General features: G+C 41.7%; 1 protein-coding gene across 1 annotated transcript in view; it reads right to left on the bottom strand.

Moving 5' to 3' along the window:
* LOC143935594 (inactive phospholipase C-like protein 2) overlaps positions 1 to 22,061 on the bottom strand; it is a 303,650-nt gene that overhangs the window by 64,804 nt on the left and 216,785 nt on the right. The window contains exon 4 of the mRNA XM_077459578.1: positions 14,920 to 14,995. Coding sequence (XP_077315704.1) covers positions 14,920 to 14,995 — 76 coding nt within the window. The remainder of the gene's footprint in view (positions 1 to 14,919; positions 14,996 to 22,061) is intronic.

The raw sequence follows: 22,061 nt of genomic DNA, 5'->3' as shown, positions 1-22,061 counted from the left end.
TCGAAGCCCCACTCGCCCCCCCCTCCGTTGGGCAGCGCCGGCATTGTAGGTGTGGGCACCCGGCTGTGGCTTCACAGCCGGGCACCCACCGCACATGCGTGAGTGGCCGCGCAATCATCTGGTACAGGAGGGAGGGGGCAGAGCTGAGCCCTTCCTGCGCCAAGGGGAAGTGAGATCACTGGCCCAGGCACTGGAGGAGGCAGACTATGAGGGGACCCCCTAGCAACAGCCATTTAGAGGTGAGTTTATAAAAATATCCAAATGTAAAAAAAAAATTTTTTAGGAATATTAATGATTTTTTTTTTTTTTGTGCAACCCCACTTTAAAGACTGTTGGTTTTATATGTTAGCGCCACATGTGGACTTTTCAACAGTTTATACCAATCACTTTGCATTGATACAAAAGTAATCAAAGATGCAAGGACTAGGCTAGGACTGTTTTAGGGATGGTTCACACCAGAATTCTGTGTGATTCATTGTGGTATGATTTTCGATTTTCATTTGAATACTCTGAAATCGCATTGGTTGTCACCAAGAGTATTTATTGCAAAATGTACTGCAAACGGATCGCATGGTACTGCAGTTTCATGTGATCCAGTGCAGGCAGTCACACTGTGTTTTTGATATGCATTTGGGATGTCGTTAGGAATACACTGACACATGCAGAATATTGCACACCCAATGCGCTCTGACCGCCGTGTGTCAAATGCGCACAGAACATGGGTTTCCTGCACCGCGTTTTGGTGTAAACACACAATGGGGGAGATTTACTAAAGCTGGTGTGCCCAGAATCTGATGCAGCTGTGCATTGTAGCCAATCAGCTTCTAATTTCAGCTTGTTCGATGAAGCTTTGGCAATGGAACCTGGAAGCCGATTGGTTCCTATACAGAGTTCCACCAGATTTTGCACTCTCCAGCTATAGTAAATAACCTCCATAATCCTTATGTTTAGCCATACATATAAATCACACACATAAGCAAAAAACCATCATCAAGCAAAAGAAAGAAAGAGCAGTCAGAGTCAGAAGGAGAAAATAAAAGAAATACACATAAAAGAAAAGAAGTGGGTGATAGGTGGCAGGAATCAATGAGAAGAAAGGAAAGAGTAGTTATTAAAGACTATGAGAAAAAAAAAAAATAAGTGAATGCAGCACACAGCGAAACCCAGTCATAGGGCACGGAGAAAAGGAAAAAAGGAAGGGAAAATTAGAGGTGACAGGCAGCAAAAAAAAAAATAATAATTTCATGTTTTAAGCCTACAGCAAAGGAAGTGAGGGTTAATCTCTCTAATTAGACACAGATGGCAAAAGGAAAAAATTGATTCCCTCACATACTGTATATGCATCCCTTACTCAGAAGGAATGAACACATCAGACATGACCTACGTTTCTCCTTGAACTTACGCTCACTCTTTTCCCCATTATTTCCATTTTGCCAAAACTTTAAATTTAAGGATCCTTCATTGCACCATCTGATGAATTTCTTTATGTCACTCATAGAAAAATATAACGTGTAACATGGTTTTTACTTTCAGGAGTTCGATTTTTTGATGATATCATTGTTACATGGACTCTCCTTGTTACACGTAGATGCCACAAACTGTTGTATTCTGACCAACTTATAACACTAACCTACCAAGTTTAATAAACATGCTGCTGCGCACCTGTTACTATGCTAATACACCTCACTAATTGATCCGTGACTGCCGCCCCTCTCTGTCAATCCCTTCACTGGCTTCCCTTACCCCACTGTGTAAAATTCAAAATGCTAACCATAACATACAAGGCCATTCACAACCTCGTCCCCATCTACATCACCAACCTCATCTGCAGATATCGCCCAAATCGTCCCCTCCGCTCCTCCCAGGGCCTCCTGCTCTCTAGCTCCCTTGTTACCTCCTCCCATGCTCGCCTTCAAGACTTCTCCAGAGCCTCTCCTATCCTCTCAAACTCCCTGCCCCAGTATATCCGATCAGCCCCTAACCTGTACACCTTTAGGAGATCCCTGAAAACTCATTTATTCAGGGAAGCCTACACCACACCCACCTAACTGTCCCCGAGCCACCCCCATCACATCATTCTCTGCAGCTATTACCTTTTATACCACCACCCCCTCCCTTTAGAATGTAAGCTCTACGAGCCGGGCCCTCCTGTACCTTTTGTATTGAACTGCACTGTAATTGTGTTGTCCCCCCCCCCCATACATTGTAAAGCGCTGTGTAAACTGTCGTTTATAATAATAACGCCCTCAAAGTATTTATAAGTCATTTCATAAGAGCTCTTTCAAATCTAAGAATGAGTTATACCAAAAGGATTGTGAGAACATCTACTAAATTACTTTAAAGTAGTAAAGGAGTAAAAGTTAAAGTGTATGTCAAGGCAAAGAAAATGTTAAAACATAAAACCAATGCCGTACAGCTCTGCAATACAGCATATTTCCCCCCTATTTTGGCATTGATCCCTTTCACTGCTAAAACATTTTTTGGACACATAAAATAATAATTTTAGACCTGAAGATTGGTAAGAAAGAAAAAAAAGTTGTTTTTTTTTTTCTGAAAGGAGTGACCCTGGTGAATAAAAATTGTGTTTTTTCATACTTTTTGTGTCACATGATATTAGTGCAACCATTTATCGAATGCAAATTTTCAGTTAAAAAAAAATAAAAAATACACTAAAGTTAAAGTGGATCTAAACCCATTTTTTTTTTTTGATGTCATGATGTAGAGTATAAGATTTTCTGTCATTTGAGCTCAGTCTTGTTAATCCAGCTCTGAGCAATCCTCATATCTTTTTTCAGTGAAATAAAACAGACAAACTGTGAAATCTTTGTCTGTTCTGCCCCTTTGCTGTGATTGACCAGCGATTTACATATCTCGTGCACTAGCCTAAGGCATGCATTCTTTTTTAATTCCCTCCCCCACTCCTTTGTTCTGCTGCTCTGCAAGGATTGGCTGTTCCACACCTCAGCATGATTTGGCATGCTGAAGTCATGTGGGGACTTTCTGGGTTTTGACTGGATGTTAGTGATCATAGCAGAAGTTCAGTGTAAGAAATACACAGGAGAAAATGCATGTTGATAAGGGGAGTGTAGAGGTGGGCAGGGAGTCTACTGACATTACGACTCCACCCACTGAGCCCTGGAAAACCGACCCACCCACAGAATCTGCAGTTTTTCAGGTCTCCTAGCAGACAGAGAGGAGACATTTGACAGATAAGTATACATGCAGGAGGCATGTATATCCTTCTAGATAACCAATATTGCAGTAGTTTAGAAAGGATGAGAGTGGGTTTACATCCACTTTAACTGTAGCATGTGCAAAGAAAATATATTACCCAATGTTTTGGTAAAATATAACAGATAAGGTTGCACCGAGCAAATAGATACCCACCTTGTCAAGCCTTAAAACTGTGTGTGCCCGTAAAACGGCAACAAACTTTTATACCAAAAATTGTCCATAGGAGCTGCTTTAAAGAAGAACTCTGGGCAAAATTTTTATTTTCCCCTTGGAGTGGGACTGTGCCGGAACTGCATGGGTTAACTGCTCGATTTTGTCCAGGGGCACAAGGAAAAGCAATACTTACCCAAACCTTGAGTTCTTCTTTAAAAGCTCTTGCATCATTCAGAGATAACCATGAATCCTAGAACAATTGCTCTCATTTCTCACTCCACAAAATGTAGTGTAATCAATGTTTTTGTACATAGACGCCCTAGATATATACATTTACATATGTTTTTGCATGTACACGGGGGTGGGTCAACAAAGATTTTGGGGGGGGGAGGCGCGCATGTGAGTAAGTGCTTCAGTGTACCTCAGCATATCTACAGTGACAGGTTCTGTTTAATGAGGCATCAGGGGTATAGACCCCTGATATCTTCCCTGCCCTCCAACGAAATGGAGCAAAGATCCATTAAATTTTTCCCTGGTCACAACAACCAGAGAAAGTGGAAACTAACAGATCACTTCTATCTGAAAGGCAACAGTCACCTTGTGAGATGTACATGCATGCATGACATATGCTATTGGCAGCAAAAGAGTTAAAGACCACGCACATACAGAAAAGTAGCCTGCATATTTGACATAAATGCACAGTGTTCCTACTTTCTAATGACAGAAAACATTTTTCTAAGCTAAATGGTGTCAGTCCTCATCCCTACAACAGTAACCACTTAAGCCCCAGAGGATTTGGCTGGCCAAAGACCAGAGCACTTTTTGCGATTCGGCACTGCGCCGCTTTAACTGGCAATTGCGCGGTCGTGCGACGTAGCTCCCAAACAAAATTTATGTCCTTTTTTTCCCACAAATAGAACTTTCTTTTAGTGGTATTTGATCACCTCTGTGGTTTTTATTTTTATAAACTATAAACAAAAAAATAGCAACAATTTTGAAAAAAATGCAAGGTCACTAGGCAGAACAGGGAGATGCTTGTTTACATTAGCATCTCCCCATTCTTCCTCTCCGTGATCGAGTATCCCCGCGGCGATCGAGTCCGCGGGAGCCGTGATCCGACTCACGGAGCTAGCGGCGGGCACGCGCCTGCTATGCAAGCCCCATGAGATCACGTAGTATAATGTGATTTTGCACAGCGGAGCCAACCTGCCACAGTAAAACTGCGGCAACAGGTCCACAAGCGATTAAAGTAGTTATAAAGGCTCAAGGTTTTTTATACATTCTATGCATGAAGGTAAAAAAGCATGTACAGGACAGCTCTGAATGTTTACACAATTAATGGTATTTTTTGCACCTATTGAACATACATAACAAATTGCTTTCGATGATTTTAGACCCAAGGGGATTAAATGGGAGAAGTTTAGAAGAGTTTACATAAAATTTTACGAGGTCTAAAAAAAAAAAGTTTTTTTCCCCCCTTGCTAGAGAATTACTGTTGTAAAGAAAAACCAAGTCTAAATCTGATAAGATTTATTTTCATGGGAACTACAGGCTACTTTCAGGCAATATAAAATAGGTGGAAGGGGAACAGACTCAACTGATATTGGCAGTGGTAAGCCATGCACAAGATAAGTACACCCAGGAACAGTCCAAGCAGATTTGTTCTACGCTTTTATGCAGGAAGGCCACAATCAAACACAGTACCATAAAAAAAAAAACTGCCTAGGGGTCCACCTTACACCTACCATTCAAACCTTATATAAGGCCAATTTCCCTCAGCTTTACACAGATATTAGGGCCTCCCTCGCATAACCCATAAAACCCTAAAGCTGTCCCTATTTGGCTGTCTAGCGACCATTAAGATAGCGATCCTATCCAATCTCCTCTATCTTTTCGAGACACTTCCCATCCCAATCCCAGCTGCACACCTTAGGACACTCCAAGGAGAGCTGATAAAAATCCTTCTGGAACTATAAGAGGCATTGGATCACTTGATCCATACTATACGCCCCCCCGGAACCAAGGAGGACTCACCTTCTCCAATATAGCCAAATACTATTTAGCAGCCCAACTGCGTCCAATTGCCTCTTGGTGCACACTTCATGCCTACAATCGGTGGATCCAAATTGAAAAGCTATGGCTAGCCCCTACCCACCCAAACTCTATGCTATTGAGTACTGATATAAACCTTGGAGGGTCCCAGCTGCTAGGACCAATAGCACTTGTACGAAAGTTGTGGTGTCGTGCTAAATTAGTGCATCCACTCACCTCCACAGCATCCCTGGTCACTTCTTTTCTGTTTACTCCCAATGCCCCAGACAGCTTGACATCACAGATGTCTCAACACTGGATCAATAGGGCCCTGTTTCGGTATGGTCAGCTGGTAGACACTAGGACCAGAACAGGTCATTTCAAGAACTGAAAGATACTTTCAATCTGCCCAGACAAGCTTTCTTTAGCTACCTACAAATCCGACACTTTGCACAATCTTTTACGCCGAACCTACAATTCTCCCCCTTAACCGAGTTCGAGAAAATATGCTTGGAGGGATCGTCCCCCAAGGGTAGGATATCGCGCACCTACCAAATTTTGGTAACAGACATGTTGCCAACAGGACCACGGCATACCTATATGGACAAATGGGAGCGGGATTTGGGGGAGGCCGAACCTCTGAAGACATGGCAGCTCATTTGGTCACAAGCCTCTAATAGCTCCATATGCACCCTATACAAAGAGAATCAATATAAGATTCTACTTCATTGGTACCAAACCCCTGACTGGCTCCACTCTATATCCCCATCAGCTGATCCCTGCTGTTGGCAATGTCGCGGAGAGGTGGGCACGCTATACCATAACTATTTGACATGCCCGCAGATCATCCCTTTCTGGGAAACAGTCCAATCCCTCCTACAAGCTGTTTTTGATGTGGGAGTGCCACTTGACCCTAAAATGTTCCTACTGGCCCTCCCTCCTACCTCATTCTCAAAATCATCCAAAAAACTCCTAGCCCAGATGCTGATGGCCGGGCAATGCTTATTAGCCCTGAAATGGAAAAAGAGGGAACCCCCTCACTGGTTGAACTACACACCAGGATAAGGGACATCAAACGGATGGAATACTTGAAAGCCTCCCTGAATAATACTCTTGCTAAACATAACAGGATATGGGAACTATGGGATAGGATGGAGGCTCCCAAACCCAGCTGACCCAGGATCGATCCCCCTCCCCCCCCCAGGCGGTGGTCGGGTAGGCGTCCTCTTCTCTCTTGCCCTTTATCACTTATCCTTTTCTCTTCTCTTGCCTTTGTCTCAGCTAGCTCTTCTCTACCCCCCCCCCCCCCCTCCCGGTTATCTCAGTCACATAATCAAAACAATGTTTGGAAGAGTGGTTATATATTGACTTTAATTCTCCCCTTTAACATTCTTATATGGATATGTAATGTTTTTTTCTTTCCTATATTCCTATTTCGTATTCCACGGGCTCCTGCAGCCCAGATGGCATTTCTTTACAGGTGAAATGATGTATAGGCGGACTGTTGGTTGTATACCACTAACCACGCTGTGAGACTTTATAAGTGACATCCTTTTACTACCATTTGTTTCCTTTTATTTCCTTGTACTCTTGTTGGAAAATTTGAAACTCAATAAAATGTCAGTTTTCAAAAAAACAAACAAAACATCCTCTTGCCCAAGCCATTAAATAAAATCTGGTCATTCCTGTCTAACATGGTGCCCCAATTGGTTCTGCAAAAAAACTGGTAGCACTTGTCCTTTTTTAGTATTCTGTCAGCACTCTGCCTTTTCACAGAGCTACAACTGACTCCCACAGCAAAGAGAGCAAGTAAGAGCACTGAGCATTAATGAGCTTGCATATTTAAAAGGCCGTGGACAGTTGAGATTAATAATGAGGTTTGGCTACCAGATAAATGCTCTACAAAGTCTCCAGAACCAAACATATTAGGATTCTGAGAAAACAAAGTTTGTTTTCCCCATATCAGACATAGCCCCACACCATGTTAACATGAGAAACCTAGTTGATACCTTTACACCATCCACAAACATGCCCACCAGTTCGTGTGTAAGTCTCAGTTTCCTTGAAATATGTACATTAAAGTGGAAGTAAACCCACTTTTTTAACTTTTACCTACAGGAAAGCCTATAATAAGGCTTACCTGTAGGTAAAAAAAATATCTCCTAAACCTGTACGGTTTAGGAGATATTCCCCTCGGTATGCGCCGCTGACTGCAGCGGCGCATGCGCACAAGGGGGTTCTCTCCGCGAAAATCCGCGCAGTACGGAGCGGACACATATGGATGGCCGGACTCCATTAGGCAGAACACCGGATTTAAATCTCCCGCGCGCATGCGCGGGAGTGACGATATCGCGGCTCCGGCCACTCACAGCGCCGGAGCCGCGATACCCGGAAGAGACGCCGAGGGAGCATGTCGGCTTCCTCGGCGTGGATCGGGCGAGATGTCGGGGCCTCGTTCTAAGGTAAGTATTTCATAATGAGCTAGTATGCGGTGCATACTAGCTCATTATGCCTTTTGCTTTGCAGGTTTAAAAAAAAAAAAAAAAAAAAATGCGGGTTTACTACCGCTTTAAAGGATGCAATCTGTCCAATCAGGGTAGATTTTAAAATACCCTAGCACTAAACAACAATTTTTGCAGACCCCCTTTTAGGGCACCACCATCTGATTACATTGTGGTAATTGCAAAAAGGGCAGTCTATTTGCCTTTAGTAAATCAACCCCAATCTGTCTCAGAATGAAGGCTACAATGTAGATAGAAGAAGCATCAAAGGGAAGGGATTTGCCTGCTTGTAAAACCAGACCAGCTCTGACTAAGCTATCGGGGAAGACTGTGACAGCGTGTAAACTGTATGCCTACATATAAAAAGTAAAGATAAACATTTCAATATGCTTGCTGAGGTTTATTATGCAGCACTTCACCTAAGTGACATTGTTGAAGTTCAAACATTTCCACAAACTGATAAAAGCACAAGAAGAAATTAAGGAATTATTATGGATAATTGTGCGCTGCAGGAACCCACTGGGACATTAAAATGATAGATAATAGCCCAGATACTATTTAGTAGCAAATCAGCATCCATAATAAAACGTAATACCTGAGTTACAAAAGGGGCTACAAAAGTCTCAGGTTTTGTATATTGGAAATGTGTATTGTTAAAGCACACCTGTAGCGTCACAATTTCAATGTGTATTACTGTATCCAGTTGCCGACTGCTGTGGACACTGCAGACGGGAGGCACCCACAGGCTAAGCCAGCCATACACTGTTAGCTTTTATTTTGTTCAGTCACAAGGCTGCACAAAAACAAAAACAGATCCATACACACAAACAATGTGATTGGATCCCCTCCCCCCATCTGAGACATTTATTCTAATAGTGGGACCAGCCACTATCAGAATACATTGATCATCGGCTGTAGCAGCTGATCAAAAAAAGTTTCCTAGCATGTCCCTTTGACTTCTGTCAAGTGGGGACACAATATTCAGGCATCCGGACCCTTTTTGGATGCCGGGCATCTGAATTCCAATGTGGCTGCATTTTATGGGCCCAAGTGGCAGCATATGATGGGGCACAAGTGGCAGCATATGATGGGGCACAAGTGGTGGCATATGATGGGGCACAAGTGGTGGCATATGATGGGGCACAAGTGGTGGCATATGATGGGGCACAAGTGGTGGCATATGATGGGGCACAAGTGGCTGCCTTTGATGGGCACAAGTGGCTCTATTTGATGGTGCACAAGTGGCTGCATTTGATGTTTTGTTTTTCAGTATTTTTCACTTTGTTTGTGCCCCCCCAAATATTATGAGCACCACCTGCCACTGCTTGTAACCTGCCACAAAGGCCCATGTTTAGACACTTCCTGCTACAGGTGACAACTCTTTCAGCTGTGGTCCTGTGTTGTCGCCCTTTCACGTGTGCTTGTTGTGAAGACAACAAGCAGCCTTTGACACACTTTTGTTAGGCTACACTGTTTTAACCATCAGGAAGCTGATGCTGATCAATAATGTGCATATGGTGCTGGAGCATGTTTATGGAGACAGGAAGTATATGAAAGAGAAAAAAAATGGCTCCAATTTTTTTTTTTTTGAACATGCCAATTGTTTTGAGCACACAATGCTTTAGCAAACTAAATGTCATCTACCCTGTTTCCCCGAAAATAAGACCTATTGTGATTCTCTGTGATGGCTGCAATATAAGCCCTACCAGTCCCCAAATAAGTGCTAGTTAAAGTCCTTGTAGGTCTTATTTTCAGGGTAGGGCTTATTTTCGGGGAAACAGGGTAGGGCTTATTTGGTGGGTAGGAGTTATATTGCAGCCATCACCGACAATCGCGCTAGGTCTTATTTTCGGGGAAACAGGGTAGTAAGGATTTAAATCTACATTAGAATATATTAGAATATGTAACAGATTCAGATCTTTTTATTTTAACTATTTGTCTGATGCCTGGCTTTAAAAGGTGTTAATTGGTGCCACTTGTTTAGAAGAAAATGCATCTTTTAATTGCAAAGCTTACCCAACATCCATAAGGCAGGGTTACATATCCAATTTAATGTTCTCCAAAGCTATGTACATAATTATATATTTAGAGAGAGATAAATAGGATTGCATCATTCTCCCTGACATTTCCTTGAACCCACCAAAATATGTGTATTTGCAATTCTCGATGAATTACTTCAGCCGTAACACTAAAAATAATACACAGTGCATGTACTGAGAACCGAAGAGCTGAATGTGCGGCTTTATTCATCATCAACTCCATATTAACAGGTACAATAGAATCCATAACAATATTTAATTCATATTAACACTCAGAAAAAGAGGCCTGTTCTGTTCTGTTTGGTAAATGTGGATTTCTATAAATGTATTTTTATTTCATTTTTTTACCCTCAATACTAAAGTAAAAAGACCTGAATGACTCAGAGGAGAGACACCCCTTCTTGCAGAGATGACAATGTCTTAAGACAATGCTTTAGTAGATTAGTTGAGTTACCAATGTTGCTGCAATTAAGTGCTTTTAAAATGGTAATTATTCACTAACACAGGGAAAAATGTCTTTGTATGATGTAAGCTACACAAATAGCAGCAATTAATTGTGGACCATTCTAGAATGCTGCAACTGTAGAAGATCAGTCTCCATTACATACTAACTTGTGCACTTTACTCCAAATGCAGCCATTCATTTTATCAGTTGGCAACTGATTGTTGTTCTTAGGAACTATTCCCAGGAAACTTTAGTAACATGATATAATGCAACTGCTAAAACTCTGCAATTTCGCTTAGACCTTGGCTAGTGAGTACAGTCAGCATTGGTTACTTTTGGAATACATATTATGTAAAAATAATTTAAAAATTCAATAAAAAAAAAAAAAAAAAAAAAAAGAAGATTGAAATCTTTCAAATCAATGTAAAATATAATTGTCCAAAACATATTAAAAACACATTAAAAAAAAAGCCAACCCAGGTAGCAGTCCTTGCTTGTGGCGAAAGAGCCCTCTAAGCCCTTGTACACACGGTCAGACATTCTGACAACCAAATCCGTTGGATTTTGTCAGACGGATTTTGTCCGAAACTGTTGCATACACACGGTCGGACAAAGTTGTCGGAAAATCCGATTGTACATAACGTGATGACGTTATTTCGTTACGATGGGACTACGTTCAGGCTAGTAGCCAATAGCTTTGGTCTAGGAATTTTATCTGAGCATGCGTGGCACTTTGTCCGTCGGAGTAGGCTACACATGATCGGAGTATGTCCGATCGGAGCATATTGTCGGAAAATTTTATGGACAAGTTGGAAAACTTGGTCCGTCGGATACTCCGACGGAAATAGTCCGATGGAGACCACACACAGTCGGATTATCCGACAAAACGGTCCGATCGGACACATTCCGTCAGAATCTCCGACCATGTGTACAAGGGCTAACTCTGGAAAAATGTATTAGCCTAGTAGCTTAGAGTTAGGACATATCATTTATCTCTAGGAAATACTAATTCTGTTGGTTTCAATTCAAGCAAATCACTGGCTGGATGACAGACCATATAATATGGATCTTGTAGTCTCCCCAGTTTTATCCAAAGAGCCAATGTCATTATTTACAAAAGGAAGCAGCATTCCTTTTGTACTGTCTCAGCGGGTAATGAGGAGTCAGATATGGGGTAAAGGCCTGGTTTCCTTGTGAGTAGCATGTGGCATTCTTACCCAGCCTGTCAGAGGCACATATGTGCCAAACAGTCAGACACGGTATTCCCTTACAGGCTAGCAGCACCTCAGCTTTGGTTGGTGGCACCCTGCCAATGTCTTAAATGAAGGATGGGGAGTGTGGACAGGGCTTTGCTTGTAAGTTGGAAAGTTGGGGGGGGGGTTTCCCTTTCCAGTATGCCCCCACACCACTTCCCTACCCCTTCCCTCCTGTTTTTCTTATGGGGGTATAATAATGTTTCGGTGGTCCCTCAAAAGGGGTTAGCCCTTCAAAGCTCTATTGGAGGTGCACTGGCTCTTTAAGGAATTCTGCAGATCTTGCCATAGATCTCCTGCATGAAGGGAATCAAAGTTTACAGTATTCAAAGCACCTTTCTCTAGGCAGTTTGGCTACAAGCTCTCAAGCCAACCTTTGTTGAAGGATTCCACCCTCAGTAGAGCAGCAAATGAAGAAAGGCCGCAGAGGAAGAAGTGGCCCTGCAGTGTACAAGCTAGCCAAAGGCTCTACAGCAAGCTGCCCCTCTTGCCTTGTCAGCTAAAACCAGGGCTGTAAGTGCCGCGGAGGGTCCGGCTAAGTGCCGGGGTGGGTCCAGCTTCCATTGGAGCTTGCGGAACAGAATTTTTTTTTTGGCCCATAATGTTGTTTGGCGACGCAGTGGGCAGTAGGGTACATATTTTATAATGCAGAGCATCACCAGCAGTATACCCTCCCCCATACTCTGGTTCCCCATTTCCAGCCTCAGGTATTCTGAGGTCATCCATATATTTGGGCTTTCTGCCATCTATTTTCTAAGGTTTTGTGTCTCAGGTAAAACTCACTTTTTTCATCCACAGTGAGGTAAGAAATGGCCACCTCTGCCCTCTGTGCCCTGAGAGGACTCCAAGGAGGAGTCTTTATAGGTAGTGGTCACGGTCTCAGCAGGTAATGAGGCGTCAACCAGGAGATAAGGGGTCAACCTCCTCGAGGAATGACAAAGCATCCACATCGATTTTGCAACAGAAGTAGTTAGTGTTGGTGCTAATTAAGGTGGACAATGATATACTTTAGATGGTATATTGCCCCACTGTGGAGTCCAATGCGTCAGTATCTTTTGGAGGACATAAGAGAGCTGAAGAGCTCCATTAAAGTTTTTCCACGGTCACCTTTTTTTTTTTTTTACACGTTTTTCCTGTGAAGAGTGATTGATGTGGGTGTTTTGTTTTTTCACAGTGGGGTTGATTTACTAAAACTGGAGAGTGCAAAATCTATTGCAGCTGTGCATGGTAGCCAATTGGCTTCTGATTTCAGCTTGTTCAATTAGGATTTGACAACAAAAAACCTGGAAGCCGATTGGCTTCTATGCATAGCTGCACCAGATTTTGCACTCTCTAATTTTAGTAAATCCACCCCAGTGCTTTTCGGTGCATTAACCCTTTAAGGAAGAATTTGCTAAAAGGTAGGCTTCTTCGTCTGTGTTAAGTCCTGATTAAACAAGGATACAGTAAATCGAGTGTAGGTTACTCCTAAAGATCCTACAGATAGGAAGGAGAAAACAGTCCCTAGATTTGTTCATGGTTACAGGTCTATTCCATTACTGCACTGGGTTTTAGCACAGATGTTTGTTTCAAAAACCTTGAAGTGGAACTAAAAACCCACTTTAAAAAACTGAATTGGCACCCATGCCACATGGCACGGTCCAGCTGTCTACGCCTTTTTTGGCAATACCTTGTCTATTAAACTCAATTGTATCCAAGCATCACAAACTGAAAACGCTAATTTAAAGAGGAACTGCAGCCCGCTCACATAATTTGTAATAAAAATATCTTTGCCATTATGAAGCTTCCCTCCAACTTTGCATATTATTTTATATATACTGTACTTGCCATATGTGTTGCAGAAATCTCCCTCCACTGAGTCTGGCTGCAACCATTTTAACTGTGGGCAGCTGAAGCTCACTTCCTGGATTTACATTCCTGGATTGACACAGAGGCAAACCTCCAGCTATGCAGATCTCGTTGGCCCTCTTATGACTCATCCCCCCTCCCTTCATGGTAAACTCTCACGAGTGTGAGAGAGAGAGCTGTGCGTGATGTCATAAGCCTAGGCCAAGAAAGGGGAAGTGGGCTGTATAAGGTATTTACTGCCAGAAAAAAAATGTTTTAGTAAACAAAGTTAAAACAACAAGGGCAGGAGATTTCATAGACGGAAAGATGAAAAAATGACTGAAGTTCCGCTTTAACTAATTTTAATTATCAAAGCAAACTCAACCATCCAGGTCTTCATTCTTTATTTTGTTAAGAATCACTTAGAAAAACACCTACCTAGCCATAACCATCTTGAGTAAGGGAAGATGATTCATGTAATGCCTACTTCCTGGAATTCATCTGCGCTTACCTCAGGCATACAGACAGGAGGGTGTGCTTAGCTGAAAAAGCCCCTCCTTCCAATAATAGAAAAACAGAGCCCATAAAGACACCTGGGATGTATGACATCTTTTTTGTCTAGGCTGGAAACCAGGAAGAAACAATAAATGCAAAAAAGAAAAAAAAGACTTTAAACAGCCAAATATAATATACCTTCTTATCTGTAGGATTAAAGTGGTTGTATAGTCAAATGTTTACCTTTTACCTACAGGAAAGCTTATAATAAGTCTTACCTCTAGGTAAAAAAAAAAATATCTCCTCAACCTGTACGTTTGAGGAGATATTCCCCTTGCAATGAGCCGCTGACTGCAGCAGCGCATGCGCACAGAGGATTCTCGACTAAAAGCCCGGAAGATGCTGGGCCTTGCCGTAAAGTAGTCTCCCGCGCGCATGAGTGACAACACTGTGGCTCTGGCCACTCTCAGCGCTGGAGCTGTGATACTCAGGAAGACACGCCGAGGCAACGGGTCAGCTACCTTGGCGTGGATCAGGTGAGATACCGATGCCTCGTTCTAAGGTAAGTATTTCATAATGAGCTAGTATGCGATGCATACTAGCTCATTATGCCTTTTGCCTTACAGGGGTATAAAAGACAAAAAAGTGTCAGCGGGTTTACTACCGCTTTAAAAATAGTTAACATTGATAGAGAGAGTTTAGTTCAGTTGTAAAGCCCCCCTATTGACATTCGATTTTGAGTTCTTCATTTTTGGACTTTATTCAGGATCCTGTGGACCCCCCACAAACCAAATTCAGGCACATTTGTTTATCCCAAATTTTGAGGGAAAGTGATGGCCAGTGGTACAGTGACTTACCTTTTAATTACTATAGTATGCTGGACAATACCAGGATTTTCACATCAGACTGAAGAGTGAAAACAGTGGGAAAACACATCTTACCTGTTTTTTGCACTTGAATTATTTTGTTGTAAACGGCATCTGAAGTCTCTATTAATGTCCGACTTGCTTGTATAAACTAAAAGATAAAGAAGCCAGAGTTAGTTCTAGCAACGCTGTGTTTTTCATACAGGCTTTAGGCATCTGTCTAAAGCAGTAGGCTAATGCCCTGTACACATGACCGGACTTTCCGGCAGAAAACATCTGACGGGATCATTCTGTCGGACATTCCGATCTTGTGTGGGCTTCATCTGACTTTTTCTTTCTAAAATTCTGATGAACCTAGAAATAGAACATGTTTCCATTCTTTCCGCCGGAACTCCCATGGAACCAATTCCTATTGAGAAAACCGTTCGTCTGTGTGCTGTTCCGACGGACCAAAAATGACGCAAGGGCAAGCTATTGGCTACTGGCTATTCAACTTCCTTTTTTAGTTCTGTCTTACATCATCACGTTCAAAACGAACGGACTTTCGAATGGACGTTCGTGTGTGGTCAAGTCCGTTAGTTCGGAAAAAGTCCATCGGAACTCCGCCGAAAGTCCGTTGGGAAAACCATCGGACCTAGTCTGCTGGAAAGTCCAGTCGTGTGTACGCAGCATTAAAGTTGTTATCAATCAAATGTGTATATGCTCTTCAGCACAGTTATTGTGCTTTAGTATTCCTTATAGGTCTGCAAATTTGTGGATAGACCTGTGATCATAGACTTAAGTGAATACAATATACATGGTACATAGTTACATAGTTAGGTTGAAAAAGGACACAATCCTTCACCCACAGTTGATGCAGAGGAAGGGGAAAAACCCTAGCAAAGCATTCTCCAATTTGCTGCAGCAGGGGAAAAAAATTCCTTCCTGATCACCCTAAAGGCAATCAGATTTTTCCTGCATCAACTTTACCTATGTATGTTAGTACCCAGGTATATTATGTACATTTAGGAATGAATCCAGGCCTTGCCAGCTTGCCAGAACCACCTCTGCAGGGAGTCTATTCCACATTTTTACAGCTCTTAATGTTAAGAAACCTTTCCGTATTTGGAGATGATTTTTTTTCCCTCTAGACGTAAAATTTGCTCCCTTGTCCTCTGCAATGACCTTAAAGTGAATAACTCAACACCAAGTTCACTATATGAACCACATATGTATTTGTACATGTTGATCATATCCCCCTTAATCTCCTCTACTCAAGAGGGAATAGATACAGTTCCTCTAATCTTTCCTCATAGCCGAGTTCCTCCATGCCTCTTATCAGTTTGGTTGCCCTTCTCTGCACTTTCTCCAGTTTTCTGATATCCTTTTTGAGAACTGGTTCCCAAAACTGAACTGCATATTCCAGATACTAATGATTTGTACAGGGGGGAAATTATATCCCTCTCTCTGGAGTCCATACCTCTCTTAATACAAAGAAGGTCTTTGCTCGCTTTGGAAACCGCAGCTTGGTATTGCATGATATTATTGAGCTTATGATCTACCAAAACCCCCAGATCCTTCTCCACCATGGATTCCCAATTGCACTCCCCCTAGTATGTATGATGCATGAATATTCTTAGCTCCCAAGTGCATAACTTTACATTTATCAACATTAGATGCCCTAAAGGATAGAGTAAGTTCAACTTTCATAACATGTTACATGATACACCCATATTCAGGGTGTAATATGTAACATGTTATGAATGCATTGGCTCCCGTGCCCCCCCCCCCCCCCATTCCCACTGTGACAGCAGAACTGGCATCTTCTACCCATGTCTGCTGCCACAATTTAAAAAAGACATGGCCCCGCCCACTTGGTTGCATCCCTCTTTCACAGTCCTTTGTGAAGGGAAAGCTACAATGTTCAGCAGCCTTTGCGGCTAGTTCATTGAGTCTGTCAGAATGTAAGGGCTTTCTTGTACGAGGAACGAGCAAGCCGATACACCGACAGATCTGCAGGAGACCTGCATGACATCAGCGTTTCAAGCTAAAAATATTTTCAGCAAGTAAAAGGAAACACCTGTTGATTTTTGTCAGAAATGCAGTATCCCCATCACTTCTGGTGAACTTAAAGTGGATCTTGCATACAAAAAGCAAAGTCCGCCGTTTAGACTTGCCCCACCTCCTCCTAGCAGAGCTTGCAATGAGTATTTTTGTTCCGTACCCACCTACAATTTCAGGGAACAGATCACTGGTATTTTTATGATCAGTGGTCTACAAATGATGGCCCTTGGCTTGCCTTTAACTGGCCTTTGGGGGCACTGTTCCTCCAGCTGACACCAATGATGGGGCACCGTTCCACCCACTGATTCCTCTCACTAAACAAATGATGGGGCATTGCTTACTGCCACTTGCCACACCTAAAGCATGAAGGACAGTAAACTGGCCCTTTTTCTTTAGAAAGTTTGAAGACTCCAGCTTTAGTTGGATCCAATGCCTGTGTTTTAACTTCTGGGTCCCCTATTTTCAGAGGATCACCCTCAAAAAAGTTCTATAGTTCTGCTATCTGTGCCTTAGAATTGTTCAATTGTCTAATTGGCCTTTTATAACAACGTCTGACTTGTGCCATTCTGTGTAAAATTAAGCACAGGTTCTGCTGACAAATTTTCAGATTTTACCATTTTCTCTGACTCTGAGCATTTACAGTCTGCTTTTACAAAGCCTGTTTATTTTACATCTGGAATGCCTTTGATAGGCACACAGTTGTTTTCAATTTAACGGAAGCCATGCACTGTGCTATCCTTTGAGAGGAACAACTTGCTGTACTAGGTAAAGGGTCTTGGTTATTTCAAAATACCTTCTTTACCTCTTCTTTTCAAAACCAGTTCCTCTGAGGATCAGGGTTGCACCATTTTGTTTGTGTGCTGAGGCATTTTTCGCTAAAATGCAAATTTCTTGAGTTTAATAAAAAAAAAAAAACATGTCTCAGTGGACCACATCCTCGTTCATGCACATTGAACACCTTAGCTTTGTCCTGGGATGTAGAAATATGCTCAAACTTCCTGGTTCCCTATTTGGTCTCCTGCTTCAATGCGGACTAATTGTAATAGGAACAGAAGAAACTTAAAGTGTTAGTAAACCCATGACCCTGCATTCACTATATCCAATGTTCCACACAGAACATGGAAATGCAATTATTTTACTAAATATAAACTGCTAAATACCTTTTCTCATCAGCAGTATATAGCGGTCTTGTGACTTCTATCAGTGTCTGGCCAAGACCTGGTTAATTTAGACAGTCCTATGTGGCTGCCTAACCCCTGACCCTCTGTCTGGACAGCACTGATTGGCCCTGTGCTGATCACATGCAACCTCCAAAAAAATGGTTTGGGGACTATGGAAAACAGAGAGGTTCACAGAAAACAGGTTCAAACATTCTTTTCCCACAATACAGAGGATTAACTGTTCCACAGTGAGTATAAAAAGCATGCTTTACTGCATACACAGACTGATTTTAGTGTGGGTTTAGTAACACTTTCATTTTCATCCACTACAGCTATGCTACCTTGGCACTGAGAGTTTAGAAATCAGTAGCCTTCTGTTTGAGGATACGCCCCCATTTTTATTGGCGACTATTGATTCTTTACTTTATGGTCTCTTGAAAAGTAACTTTATTTTGATTTATATACTCAGGTTTAATGTAGCTCTCAATCTACACCCTAAAACTGAGCATCTTGTTCTTTTTTCCCTTCTAGTATCACTGCACCTCAGACCAGACAGAGACTATTCGAACCATATGTGGGCACAGGTTGCAGGAAAGAAATTTGCACAATTCCCCCATCAACACAAACAGTGATGACAGGGCAATCAGTAATTATCTTCTCGCTATGTGTGTCGCTGGAAAATAAAATGTGTCATACTTAAGGCGTGACCTCTCCTACACTGTGCATTTGAGAGCTGGTAACTTTTCTCATGTGAGAAGGTTTCAGAACTCCACTTGTGACACTGGGTGAATTTCTTCCTCAGGTGGTCTCCCTGCTGTATGAGATTCATGACCACACCTATTCCATAGTGTCTAGGCATTATTTCTATTCCCTCAACTGACTATATATCCCTATTCAGTGAGAGATTATCTAGTGTATGTCACACTTTTTTCCACAGGAGAAGCATATTTCTGTTACCGTTCTATGGGTCTCCATCAGGTTAAGGGTAGTATCGGAGGCCCTTTGTGGTATCTACAGTGTAAATATTGTTTCTTCTAATAGTCTATCTGTAATCATTGATGAATATAGCTTAGTTTATTCCACCCCTTTGCTCCTCAGTGGAGGACCTATTCTCTTTTGGGAATACTCCAGAAAATTCTGGGATCTCACTGTTTCGCCAAAGACAGGTTTCTGGTAGACTACCATGTGCCCCAACACACTGAGATATTGTTTTTTTTTTTTTTTTTTTTTACACAGGGGTTGTTGATATACCTATTCTTTCCCTATAAAGGATTCCTGGATAGTACTCTGGAAGTTTTTCTTGCCTGCTCGGCTACTTTTTGCCATAGTATTTACTCTCCTTAAAATCAGAGGTCAGGATTATTCTATTAAGCCTTAGCAGCTTTACTTATAATATGAATATTAGCTAAGTGTACAAAATAGAAAAAAAAAGCATCTGCATATGACTGGGTGTTCAAACTGAACAGAAGTTGGAATTTTTTAATGTATTTTTTTACATAAAGGATAAGTGAATATTCACACTTTTTTGTAAGTAAAAAAAATCTAAGCTCCTTTAGTAAATCAGCTCCAGATGTGCCTATTTGTCAAATTTGTCAATTTCTGTCAGCCCTTCTAAGTGTGTAATTGTTTTCTTATGATGACTAAAGCTGGCTACACTCTGTTAGTTTTTTCATTCAGCCAACAGGCTCAAATGAGATAGGTGGAAGAATCCCCCCGGCCAAGACATTGTATTCTAACAGCAACACCCAAGAATAATTTTCAAACATGTCTGTTTTGATTGACTTTCATCAAGGGGGGACGGTCACAGAGTGATCAAAATGTGTCCGGTCTGTGCTAAACTGTATATGGAGGGGAAAACACTGCGCTATACTAAACACAAGCTGGAAACTTCAAAACTGCTGCCAACACTTCAAACAAACAAAGTTCAATAAATATCAAGTAACAAATAGTGTGGCGCTGGATATATATAGCAAGACCATACATAAAAGAATTATGTGGTTGTGAAAAACAGCATGTGAAAATACAAAAAATACAACATGGAAACTGTAGGGAAAAAATATTGATGACTAAATAGTGAGTCCCAGTGAACAAGTCCACATATATTGGATGGTGCACAAATGTTGTGATAGATATTCCTCACGGGGAACTCAGGAAAATCCACAAATCAGGTGAAACCAAGGGTATCAACTTGTCTGAAGTGATTTCAAAAATTGGATAAAATACTCTTACCAGAGGAGATGGACTCATCTGTCTTACGACGGTTGAGTCAACAGCGCTTGGGGTCCAGACATGGAACCAAATGATGGATTGAAGATAGTCCGAATGGATGCTGGGGAGGCTTCAGATGTTACAAGACCGTGGTGAGCGTCTCTCAAAGCGTCTCTCACAATATCAGGATCGAATGTATCGCATTTGGGGTAGATTTAAAATAAAAAGCAATGTGGGGTGCCAGATGCAAGACCGACGCGTTTCAACAAAGTATGTCGACATACTTTGTCGAAACGCGTCGGGCTTGCATCTGGCACCCCACATTGCTTTTTATTTTAAATATTTTTTCCTTGTGATCACATGTCATAATTTTGTTCATTTTTTATGGCTTTTTAAATAAAACCTAATGGTTACTCTCTGACCTGCACCATTTGGAGCTTTCTTTTTCCTTTACATTTTTTGTGGACCCCTTCCACATTTGGGGTTGGTACCCCAAATGCGATACATTCGATCCTGATATTGTGAGAGACGCTTTGAGAGACGCTCACCACGGTCTTGTAACATCTGAAGCCTCCCCAGCATCCATTCGGACTATCTTCAATCCATCATTTGGTTCCATGTCTGGACCCCAAGCGCTGTTGACTCAACCGTCGTAAGACAGATGAGTCCATCTCCTCTGGTAAGAGTATTTTATCCAATTTTTTAAATCACTTCAGACAAGTTGATACCCTTGGTTTCACCTGATTTGTGGATTTTCCTGAGTTCCCCGTGAGGAATATCTATCACAACATTTGTGCACCATCCAATATATGTGGACTTGTTCACTGGGACTCACTATTTAGTCATCAATATTTTTTCCCTACAGTTTCCATGTTGTATTTTTTGTATTTTCACATGCTGTTTTTCACAACCACATAATTCTTTTATGTATGGTCTTGCTATATATATCCAGCGCCACACTATTTGTTACTTGATATTTATTGAACTGTGCTAAACTGGCCAAATTTTGAATTAGCTCCCTAAGTCAGTCATTCTCAACCAGGGTTCCTCAAACGGTGGCTAAATCCCCTTCCATTTGATGATGCTTGCATAGTCCATGGCCAGTGGCACTTGTTTGAGCCAGCTACATGACACCAATGATCTTTTTAGGTATATGTAGGGACGGCTTTTTGCTTGCCATTGTAAGGGGGCTTTTTTCCCACTAGCCACCAAGGTAAGGTGTTTTTTACTCGCTGACACAAAAAAATTATTTTAAGGGTTCCTCTGGGGTAAAAAAGGTTGAGAAAGGCTAAGAATTTTGATTCACGTCTTTGTTATGTAACATAACGGGTCTTTATTCCACATTTACATGTAATATTTATGTAAACTCATTATGAGTTTCAGGTTTTCCTAATCAGAAATGTTACTCTAATCCTAAGTACAAGTTTACGTCCAGCTGACCACACACACACACATATGGAGACCGTTAAACACCAAAATTTCTCTTTACTGCTGTCTGCTAATTAGATTGTCCTAAAACTGTGGCCCGCTCATGTCCCCCCAAGGACCCAGATGGACAGAACTGACCTATGGCATAATACGTTTTTATTTATTAAGGCAATCTTATACAATGTCCAACAGCCATAATTAGCATTGAAAAGCAAAGACTGCATAAACAGCCAGATGTGGCATTTAAAGAGGTACTCCAGTCAAAAGAAATGTAATTACAAAACAAATTGTCTATTGCCTTTCCATACTGTAAGTGTATTGTTCAACATTTATATAGGCTATATATTATTTGGTCTGTTTGTTAATACATACTGTTGT

The sequence above is a fragment of the Lithobates pipiens genome, unplaced genomic scaffold, assembly GCF_037356315.1.
Source record: "Lithobates pipiens isolate NorthernLeopardFrog02 unplaced genomic scaffold, aLitPip1_a1.2 Scaffold_28, whole genome shotgun sequence".
Lineage (NCBI taxonomy): Eukaryota > Metazoa > Chordata > Amphibia > Anura > Ranidae > Lithobates > Lithobates pipiens.
This window is presented reverse-complemented; position numbering and strand designations above follow the sequence as displayed.